General features: G+C 37.4%; 3 protein-coding genes across 5 annotated transcripts in view; 2 read left to right on the plus strand and 1 right to left on the minus strand.

Annotated features, from left to right (window-relative positions):
* Positions 1-2,278, plus strand: part of LOC126379162 (zinc finger protein ZFP2-like) — a 127,884-nt gene extending 125,606 nt beyond the window's left edge. For all 3 annotated transcript variants that reach the window (XM_050027819.1, XM_050027817.1, XM_050027818.1), the window contains exon 7: positions 859-2,278. In XM_050027819.1, coding sequence (XP_049883776.1) covers positions 859-2,189 — 1,331 coding nt within the window. In that variant the 3' untranslated portion in view covers positions 2,190-2,278. The remainder of the gene's footprint in view (positions 1-858) is intronic.
* A 1,955-nt stretch (positions 2,279-4,233) lies between these two features.
* LOC126379174 (gastrula zinc finger protein XlCGF57.1-like) overlaps positions 4,234-11,367 on the minus strand; it is a 39,198-nt gene continuing 32,064 nt past the window's right edge. The window contains exon 6 of the mRNA XM_050027841.1: positions 4,234-6,508. Within this exon, the coding sequence (XP_049883798.1) occupies positions 5,307-6,508 (1,202 nt within the window). The 3' untranslated portion in view covers positions 4,234-5,306. The remainder of the gene's footprint in view (positions 6,509-11,367) is intronic.
* On the plus strand, positions 7,324-11,265 carry LOC126379272 (uncharacterized). Its single transcript, XM_050027979.1, has 3 exons — positions 7,324-7,612; positions 9,186-9,368; positions 11,017-11,265. The coding sequence occupies exons 1-3, from the start codon at positions 7,498-7,500 to the stop codon at positions 11,238-11,240; spliced, it is 522 nt and encodes a 173-aa protein (XP_049883936.1). The 5' UTR covers positions 7,324-7,497; the 3' UTR covers positions 11,241-11,265.

The following is an 11,367-nucleotide window of genomic DNA, read 5'->3' on the forward strand; positions in this document are numbered from 1 at the left end:
GGTGGTGGTGGATGAACAGCCTCCGTGGTCTAGTGGCTTGAGCGTAAGGCTCACGATCTGGAGGTTCGGGTTCGATTCCCGATGGGGACATTGTCGAAATCACTTTGTGAGATTGTCCTTTGTTTGGTAAGGACTTTTCAGGCTTGAATCACCTGATTGTCCGAAAAAGTAAGATGATTCCGTGCTTCGGAGGGCACGTTAAGCCGTTGGTCCCGGCTATTAGCCGTAAAAACACCTCCACCAACCCGCATTGGAGCAGCGTGGTGGATACACCCTCCGGTTGATTGAGGGGAGGCCTGTGCCCAGCAGTGGGACGTATATAGGATGTTTATGTGGTGGTGGATGACAAAAATGGCCTCACTCAGCGGCGTGAACCACGACGCTGGTGTTAAGTGGACCCTGCCAGCAGCGGCGTAGCGTAGTGTGGGCAGGGGCGGCCCGCCCCGGGCGGCACTTTTTAGGGGGCGGCAAAATTTCCCAATCTATAATATAATAATATACATAAAAATGAAACCCGTCTTCCGTTGTCACGACATAACATAAAAACGGCTTGACCGATTTGGCTGATTTTTTTTTTTGTAGTTTACTAATAATCTGTACAAGGTTCTTACGGAAAAAAATATTAAGAAAATCTCTCAGAAAGATTGAAAAATATACATTTAATATGGCATATTTTAATAAACGAACGTAACGTATATAAACGTTCAATTTAAAACAAAAAATCTGTGGTAATTTGTAAATTGAAATATCTAAATAAAAGGGCGGCAAAATTGTCTTCCGCCCCGGGCGGCCGACACGCACGCTACGCCGCTGCCTCCCAGGTGAGTTTTGTATTTGTAACACCTTCTTCTGTTTCAGCGAATTCTTCGAAGAAGCAGAAGACGGCATACTTAGAAGTGCAATTGAAGACTGAGAAAGGTGTCACATACTCATGCAAACTCTGCGGAGGCACTTACAGTAGCACTGAAGATTTAAAACAACACGCCAAAGAAAGTCACTTAAACTTGCGAATCAAATGTGACCACTGCACCAAGACATTCGGTAACAAATACAGTTTGAAGAAACATTTGAAACTGTCCGCGACCATAGACAAACACAAGTGGAAATGTAATTATTGCGATATGCGTTTCACTTCAAAACCCAGTCTTTCATGCCACGAGAATACACAACACACCAAAAAGGAACGGTTCATCTGCGATTTATGCAAGAAAGATTTCTACAACAAATCAAGTTTGCGACGTCACCTCAGATGGCATAGTGGGACTTCGAAAGCTTTCGTTTGCGACATCTGCGGTCTTCAAGTAGGAGACAGCGCCAACCTGAGAATCCACGTAATGACAGTACATGAGAAAATTCGCAGGTTCCGCTGCAATGTGTGTGAGAAAGCTTACAGCACTAACAAATCGTTGAAAGTACACGTCGCCAGCCACACAGGCGAATACCCGTTGGTCTGCGACAAGTGTCCCAAGAAGTTTCTATACGAGAACACATTAAGAAGACATAAAATGATGCACGAAAACAACGCGTCTCACAAAAGAATCTACAAATGTATGGTCTGCCCTGCCACTTTCCATATCAGGGGCAGATTCAAAGCTCACGTCATGAAACACTCTGGTTTCCTCCCTTACAAATGCCACTTATGCCCAAAGGATTTCTCTTGCAAGTATTCTTTGAACAGACATATAATTCAGCACAGCGGTATCAAACGGTTCCATTGCGAAGTGTGTCAAGCTGGTTTTGTTCAAAAGGCTGCCTTAGGACGTCACGTCAAAAGAGTACACGACCCTACTAAAGGTTTGAGGGTTAAAGTGAAGTGTGACTTGTGTAAACAAAACGTTCATGATTTGGAGAAACATAAGCAGAGGCATTTTGAAAGGCCGCATATGTGTCAACAATGCAAGAGGTCATATCCTTCGACCAGCTCGCTAAACAGGCACATAAGAAATGAACATTTAGGCCACCGCGCGCACCCCTGCGACCAGTGCACTAAAGCCTACACTAGACCAGATGCCCTGAGGCGTCACAAAGAGAAAAAACACAAATTAATACCGAAAACTGAACAGAATTACGACGAAAGTTTAAACGTATTTACTATAGAAAATAAACAAATTAATGTAACGTCCGAGCCCTCGTGTTCGCCGGCCCACACCTCAAACAAATCTCAAATCAAATCAAATATACTTTATTAATAAGCACACAACATAATAAAACAAATTTACACAAATGGATGATAGATGCAGTACAATCTGGCGGCCTTATTGCTAAGCAGCAATTTTTCTCCTGCCGCCCGGCTGGAGTCGCTCACCGGGTCTCCTTCAACAGACAGTGTACACTCACTTTCTCTCTCACTTTGGTCACGGCTATGGAGCCGAATGGACGTTCACTGCTTTAGCGTTACTTGTTAACACTTTCAAGGACAGAACGTCTACGGACGTTCCGATTCCAAGGTCTACCTATCATGAATCATCAATGTCCCATGGTCTGTCCGTGAAAGGGTTAATTAGTGCTGTAAATTATATTTCTTGGTTACCTTATTTGTTATTCTGTAAATTAATTTAAGAATTATAAGGATTTTTGCCTTCTTTCAAACTTTTTTTTAATAGGCTAGTTTCCAACTAGTCAAATCAGTTAATGTTGACGACAGGTCGCCATGGCAATCGGGGCATGAGGTGAGCCGCGGAGGCGGGGTCGCCCCGCACACCCGCACAGTCCCCGCGGCGTCTTAGTCTTAGTGTCGCACGAGTACGTATCGACGCGTTTATCGATTATAATCTCGCTCACATAATTTATTACTATTGTGTTTTAAAAATGGCTACGGTTGCATCTTCGTCGCGTGTTCAAGAGCGATTTGTGTTTGACAAAGCTTAAAGAGATAACAACGAATGCAATTTTGTCAGTCACGACAGACAACTGGAGCAATTTCGAAAAACATGTCCAGAACCTTGAAAATGAATATTGGGAAAAAGACATGGCAATGGAAAATGAAATGGAAGATTTTATTATAAAAGTCGGAGATACCAGTGACGAAGATTCTTTAAGTTTTTGTAGCGATACGTTAGATGATTCAGATGAATAAATATTAACTTAAATGAAAACGTGGTATTATTTTATTCACATTTTGTTACATACATAATAAAAATAGGTCGATATTGAAAACGTCACGTCACTAGAGAATTGCCATGTCGACCTGTCGTCCACAGTACTTTTTACTAAACGTCAAAACACAAAATTACTATGGAATCTGTTTGAAAAAGCACACTGTGACGTCATAGAAAAACGTTATAAAATGTCGGACTTATTACGTTTTTCTGGTTTAAAATTCATAAATAAATTACTTAAATAGAAAAAGTTATGGTTTTTTTTAGTTTTAGATGTGTCTTTAATTTTAGTAATCAGAATTTCATAATTTATCTTGAACCTAATACACGACCCAATTATTTCCAAAATCGCTAAAATATATATATCTATCTCTTTCGTATTAAAAGCACCGTATAACTCCCGGCAAACTTCTTGAGCATCGAGTGTCGTAGTGGGGGAAAGTTTGCGCGCGTACACTTCCGTGCAAAAACATGAACTTTTGATTATTTTCTTAACTTCATTAAAAAAAAAACAATTATTATATTATTTAATTATGTAAATAAAACTAAACTTATATTATTATATTTTATTAAAACTTATATATATTATTATATTTAAAAAAAAACTAATCGTCAGGTAAGTATGATATTCCTTCCATGAGGTTGAAACCAGCAATACCAGAGCTAGTGCTAGGTTTTGGATCTGTAGACACAGACATCGTGCTAGTAACTAATTCTTAAACTTAAACGAATGAGCAATAACAAAAAAAAACTATCAAAAGAGCAATAACAAAAACGTGACAGTTTCACTGCACGCAAGTGTATTCGGGAGTCAAAGGGACGAAGACAGAGTGCGCTGGGGAAGTATTGACTGATCTACCAATAGCCGGTCGATGCGGGATTCACCCGCCCCCGCGCCCCGTACCGCACCACCAAAGAGATCTAAAATTCAGTTGTGCGCAGTCAAGGTCGATGCTCAAGAAGTTTGCCGGGACCTATATAGAAGGTAGATTTCCCCATAACACTTTTTTTTTAAACTTGTTATCCCCTTGGGGTAAGGCAAAGCCGTGCAGCCATAGTCTTAATGTTATTTTTCGTCTTGTCCACCATAGAACACCTTTATCATTTTATACAATGACGCAATAAAACACCAACGTAGTTAAATCACTTCTTTGTATATTAAAAATATATTATTTATCTGTGAAACATATATCAAAATTATTACATTAATATTCTTTTTACATAATTAATTGTTAAATTAAATAGTTATATATAATGCCTTTTTAATAAATTAATTACAATTACCGCCTTAACAATAAATAGCGGTAAACATTTTTATACAGGTGTTAGTGACATCGTAATGAAAACTTAGGTATGATTCAGGACATGATTCTCAGTTGATATCAAGTGGAATTTTGCGTCGCAAAATATGGAACTGAAAATAATTTAATAAACAAAAAAATAATACAATACAAATACACTTTATTGCACCAAAATAAAAAAGAAATAATAAATTTTCCAACAGGAAATTCCACTCGATATCAACTCAGAATCATGGTTTGAATCATCCCCCTCAGTATTCGTTACGATGTCACTAACATCCTGTATGTATTTGACAGTCAAGCAAAGATCAAACGAATTTGAAGAATTACCTATTAGGTACCTAATGAGGATAAAACCTGCCTATTTCTCCCATCAGGTGTCGCTACTGTTGAGTTATTGTTGAAATTTTGACAGTTCGCCATACTATTTGAGTAAACCAACATATTTATTGTTTTGGTTATATTTTTACACTACAACCCTTTACGCAGCATTTAACTGCAATATCAAAGTGTTATACCGCTGCTAATTCCTGTAGACACCATCGAATTTTATTTTAAGTTATACCTGTCATTTTCTTATCCGCCGAAAAGGAAAAGAACGGGTAATCGACAAGCATAAAATTTATGGAACACACGTAAATTTTAAGCACAAGTCTAAAACAACCCTTTAAACATTTTGCATTGGCTAATAATCCGATAAAATTAAGTTAACAGCACACGTCAAACGGTTTGCATACCAGCGAGATACCTTTTTAATTCGCCCGGGTTATTCATCCATTTACTCATTCTTCCTATAATTAAGAGCTGTCAATCATCCGTCCCTTTCCTTTTCGGCGGATAAGAAAATGACGGGTATAACTTAAAGTAAAATTAGGAGGTGTCTGCAGGAATCAGGGCCATTGTCATTTCATTCGTTCTTACCCTGCCCACACCTATGCTTTTTTAATCCACTATTCTGACTGAAATGACCGTTACATTGGTCACATGTAACTGATCTTTCACCGGAGTGTATTCGCATATGCAATTTTAAGTTACCGTTGATTGAAAACTGCTTGTGACAGACATTACAGTTATATGGTCTCTCTTCGGAATGTACTTTCATATGTTTAGATAGGTTACCTATTTGCTTGTTACATATTTTGCATGTATAAGGTTTGATCCCGGTGTGTATTTGCATATGTCTCTTCAACTGCCCCGTCTCCCTAAACGACCGTTTACACACTTCACATAAATAGGGCTTCTCATCTGTATGTATCCTTTTATGGATTTTTAAATACCCGTTGTCCGAGAAACGTTTCTGGCAAACTTCACAGGAGTACGGCTTAGCACCGGTGTGGGTCCGTTCATGCAACTTGAAACTTGCCATTTGAGCGAACTGTCTTGAGCAAAAGCTGCATGAGTACGGTTTAAATCCTGTATGAACTCTCATGTGGACCTTCAAAGTTGTGTACGCTGTGAAGTTCTTCTTGCAAACGTCACATGAGAACGGTTTCTCTCCGGTGTGAACTCTTTCATGGATTGCTAAGTAACTTTTACTTGAAAACTGTTTGCTGCATATGTTGCAGGAGTACGGTTTAATTCCAGCATGTATTATGAAAATGTGTCTTTTGAGATGGGTCCGTTGTGGAAACCGTCTGCCACATACATCACATACATAAGGCCGTTCCCCGGTGTGGGTCAAAATATGTGACTTCAATGTCTGATTGTGACCAAACGACTTGTTACAAATGTCACATGTATATTTCTTCTCACCGGAATGCACTTTTAAATGTTCTTTCAGGCCTTTCTTCCGTTGAAACTCCTTCTCACAGAAACTGCACCGGAACTTCTGATCGGAGTGGCCGTTTAGATGAGTTTTTAATTTATTCGGTTTATCGAAGACTTCAGTGCATAACTTGCATGGGAATTTCCCGCTTTCATTGTGGCATTCGCTTATGTGTTTGGTTAAGTCCCTGTTGAGTCCGTACCTGGTGTCACAGAGCAGGCAACGGTACGTCTTTTCTCCGCTATGTATCTTCATATGAAGTTCTAAAGAGCCGTTGTAAGAAAATGTCTTCGGACAAAACGTGCAGGGGAACTTCTTGATTTTCTTACTCGATGTCGGATTGTCTGTAAAAAAATACAGTTCAATTCTTGATTAATGGTTTTCGTGTGATCACGTTTTTGAATAATTATGTACGGTCACGAGTACATAAATAATAATAAAAAAGTTTATGTATACGTATGTCGTGGCCAGATCATAGAATTGACCATTTCATGAAATGATCGACCATTTCATGAAATGGTCGTATTTCATGAAATGGCCAACTTCAACTGACCATATCGTTTAAACGTCAGCGCATGGGTTCTCATCGCGAACATTAGGAAACATTGTTCAAAAAAATTTCAATAGATGACGCTAATAGTACCGATTTGTAATTAAAGTTTCTTTAAAAGCCAATAATCGATAAATAGGCACTAAAATTATGTTTTATAATTTAAAAGTTATACTCCAACCAAAAGTTAATCAAAGATATTGGCATTTAATGGAGATTTTTATATTTTTAAATTTAGTGGTTACTCTAGCGGATTTACGTCGGAACTACGTCGAGTATGGAGCTTGTTGAGGGGTTGAACGTTCTTGTTTTTATTAACGCCATCTATAATTATGTGTAAGAAGCTCGCTTAAAGTTGCGCCATCTATCGTTAATTATTGCAACATCGATCTAGCTTTGCCACAGATAATAAAATATTACGTTTTTAAAAGTTTGTGTTTATTTGCAAAATACATTTTATTGAATTAATTAAATGTTTAGTTGTAATTCTCATAAATTATAGGAGATACAATATCAAATTTAAAAAAAAAATATAACCACCTATAAATATCATTTAAAACTAAATTTGAGAACAAAAAAAAACGCAACTTTCAAATAACGTAAGTAGGTTAGTAACCTACCTATGTTTGAAAATGTTTGTTTTCGTTTGAATTACGAGTCGAACGCGCCTTCTACGTTTTGTGTATTGTGGTTTACAAACTGACCCTGGACTGAAATCGGACTTTGATTTGGCTTCATGAAACCTGCTTTCACGTAGCGGCACAGGAACAGTGGTTATAAAAAATGACTGCACACAATTGTTCTTATTATAATTGTACAAATTCTTCGGAACAGAAGTCAATGTTCCGTTTTCCGTGGGATGACGTCAACCGCCTAAAAGTATGGCTTGAGAATTGCGGTAAGTAGTTAAATGTTTACTTTTATTTATTTTTAATATTAAACTGCAAAAAGTTATCAAACAAACAATTTGATAGAATCAATGACAATCAAAACTGGAATAAAATAAAAAGAAATACCTAATTAACATGGTGGGAAAGTTATTGCCACTCCCCCTACTTGCTAGACTATTATTTTGGTACCTAATCGGTTTATCATTTGTCACCATTTATCATTTAGTTTACCATAATTAATGTAATACTTAAACTCAAGCTGAGATCAACAGTTTAGAGTAGTAGAACAGTTTTTTCTGTCTGAAGAACATAATATAATTAGGTATTGTGCTCAATGTCAATTTGGAATTATTAAATTAACTTTTGTACAATTGGGTAATTTAGCATGGCATATAGATATACTAATCAAACTTGAAAATCATAATTAGTGATTTTTAACATATTCTTACTGGGAACTCAGGGCCTCCAGATTCTGAACCAATTGCTATAACTACTAAAGCACTGGAATAGTCAAAAACTTGTAAAGTACCTACTATATACCAATACTGTATGCGATGGATTTATATTTCCAAGTGAACTGTGGAATAAAAGGGACAAAAGTTAAAAAAAGTCAATCAAGTACATAATTATTGCTGAATTTTGGACTGTTTTATTGAACATTTTATAGACCAGGGCGGTTAAAATAGCCACATCGAAGCAATTCATCTAAGAAAGCAATATTGAAGTTTCACATTTGTGCATATAAAAGTAAGTGTGCGATGCAAACAAATGTCAAATAGCAATATTGCTTTCTTAGATGAATTGCTTTGATGTAGCCATTTTGGCCCCCCAGATATCTACTTACACATTTACTTTTAATTTAAGATGAAAATAAATAAAAATAAAACATTAATTTATTTCTTCTTATACAGTCTTAATAGATACCTAAGATAAACTACTATCTACCAAACCTACAGTTTTGTACCAATTTCACACATCGGGACTATGTACAGAAGCCAGGAACCCAAATGAGGTATACCTAGTATCTTGGTCTCGCTCACACCTGACCACCTTTCAGCAGGTAACAATCTATACATACATTATGTATAGGTAGGTACCTACAAGAACTTAATAAGACATGTCAAAAGTTGCTGTTTTAGTAGATTCTGCCTCTGTGTATTATTGATTAGAACATTAGGCTTATGATCTGGAGGTCCGGGTACTGTTTCTGATATTATCAAAATTACTTTGTGAGATTATTCATCACAAATCAAATATTTTTAATGATCACAAATAGTTAGAACATACAAAAATTTATGCAACATACCTACTACAGTACACATGGGAGGCCTGTTTAAGCAATTTCTTCCAGGGAACCACTACCATGATCCAACCATTAATCTTTGTTTAGTTATGACATTGCGGACTAAGTCACTTAATTGTCCAAAAGAGTAAGAGTAAGCTTTGCTTCAGAAATTATATAGTTGGTCCGGGCTACCACCAAAACGATTACCTCCTGTTATTTGAGGGTAGAGACGATCCAGCAGTGGAACATCTATAGGCTATTTATGTTTTATTGAAAATTATATTCTTTTCTTGTAGGTAATATGAACATTGCCCACTTGCCTGCAGAAAATTTGCGGTCAAGGTATTTATGCATTGACCATTTCAATATCAAGTATGTACGAAATGAGACTGGTCATAGAAAAAGACTCCAGAGAAGTGCAGTTCCAGAACCATATCAGACTCAAGACGTTCAAAATCGCTCAAGCACTTCCTCACCAGGTAAGCACAATTAATTTGTCAAGTTATTACCTACAATTGGGTAGGTAGGTACTTACCTACCACTGAATTAATACAAATACAATCAAATTTTTATTGTAGGTTAGGTACCTACCTATTGCTTGAATATCTACATAATATTGGGTTTTAGTATAGTGATAGTGAGTTATTACCTACATGAATGATACCTACCGACCTTGAGTTTTTTGAAATGTTAGGTACCTAGCTAATTACAACTTACCTACTACTTAGATGTAGACAAGTTAATGTAGGTACCTACCTACCTAGTTAAATGTTTAAAGTAGGGGATAGGTTGTTTGTATGAAGTGTCCGGGCTGTGATGATAGATAGGTTCGATAGGTGCCTATAGACGTCTCGATTCCGAACCATTTTCAGTAACTAAACTATAATAAAGCCGTATTAACATAAATTGTAGGGTTTAAAATAATTAAAGACGTAAAATATTACTTTATTGTACCTATACCAAGATACCTACCTACTATCTATAATACCTACTTAATACCTTAATGACAAATTGACAGCCTCCGTGGTCTAGTGGTTAGAGCGATAGGCTCAAGATCTGGAGGTCCGGGTTCGATTCCCGATGGGGACATTGTCGAAATCACTTTGTGAGACTGTCCTTTGTTTGGTAAGGACTTTTCAGGCTTGAATCACCTGATTGTCCGAAAAAGTAAGATGATTCCGTGCTTCGGAAGGCACGTTAAGCCGTTGGTCCCGGCTATTAGCCGTAAAAACACCTCCACCAACCCGCAGTGGAGCAACGTGGTGGAATATGCTCCATACCCCCTCCGGTTGATTGAGGGGAGGCCTGTGCCCAGCAGTGGGACGTATATAAGCAGTTTATAATACCTTAATAGGTAAGTATCTACCTAGGTAAGTTAGGTAGCTATAGGTAGAAAAGTAGCTTTTCGCTTTCAACTTTACGCAGACGGCGATTGTCGTAGATGGGTAGGTAATGTAACCTACCATAACGTAACCAGTTGTTAAAGCCTGAAGGGGTAACAATCATACAGGCAGATTTACCTACATACCTAGGTACCTACTACGCATCGCATCGCATCGTACGTACCTATCATTTGCGTTTGCGCGACTCAGCCAGTAGGTAGGTACCTGCCTACCTACTTACCTACAATCGTAATAACACGTGACCTCGCGCAACGCAACAAGCTAGAATGGATCTTATCTTTATAATGACATAAAGTCTATAGTTGCTCGACACACGGAATTGAGACGTAGTTGTTTACAATCTTGTACAAAACAGTGCACCGCGCTTACAGGGCTTATAGGTATATATTATAGCGGTTATTAAACTACCCAAACGCGATGCGTCGAGATCGCGGGCTCGGGCATCAGGATCGGGCAGTGTTATATATCATACACATTTTAATATTTATAAAATGGCTACGTTAATACGTTAGTTACCTACCTACTTTAATGAATGTTATAATTGCCCTTTTCTTCCTTTATGTTAGGTATTGTTATCTCCAACAACTTTGCTTTACATTCATCTTTTGGAGCCTTTGGCGACTCAATCATATCTTGACACTAGGGTTGATGAGGCTGGTATTCCACCCACGATAAGAAGATAAGATTCACGACATTATTTAATACATACTATTTTTCGTTTTAGGTTCATCAGGTACTTTTAAAGTACTGACACCGAAAAAGGTGTACAAAAATAAACGGCTTCGCGACTGCGAACTTGAAGAGCTCGTGGAGCCGCCAGCATTAGCATACCAGTGCAACACGCCGAAGAGAAGACGGTTGTCAATTACTGAAGACACGCCAAAATGCAAAGTGTTAAAAAAGAAATTAGTATTGTATCTAACAATAACAAAATGTAATACCTTTTGAATTAAAGAAGTAGTTTAATTGAATATTTATTGTATTTTCATTCTAGTCATTAAAAAAAAATCCAACTTCATTAAATTTGTTAATTTTAATAATCAAGTAGGTATCTTAATTATAATATACTAATACT

The sequence above is a fragment of the Pectinophora gossypiella genome, chromosome 28, assembly GCF_024362695.1.
Source record: "Pectinophora gossypiella chromosome 28, ilPecGoss1.1, whole genome shotgun sequence".
In the NCBI taxonomy this organism is placed as follows: Eukaryota; Metazoa; Arthropoda; class Insecta; order Lepidoptera; family Gelechiidae; genus Pectinophora; species Pectinophora gossypiella.

What these genes read in the sequence shown, in the direction of transcription:
- LOC126379272 (XM_050027979.1), top strand. Translation starts at nt 7,498, where the DNA reads ATGACTGCACACAATTGTTCTTATTATAATTGTACAAATTCTTCGGAA. An exon ending in AGTATGGCTTGAGAATTGCG is followed by an intron (nt 7,613 to 9,185) that starts GTAAGTAGTTAA and finishes CTTTTCTTGTAG; the next exon opens with GTAATATGAACATTGCCCAC. An exon ending in CTCAAGCACTTCCTCACCAG is followed by an intron (nt 9,369 to 11,016) that starts GTAAGCACAATT and finishes TTTTCGTTTTAG; the next exon opens with GTTCATCAGGTACTTTTAAA.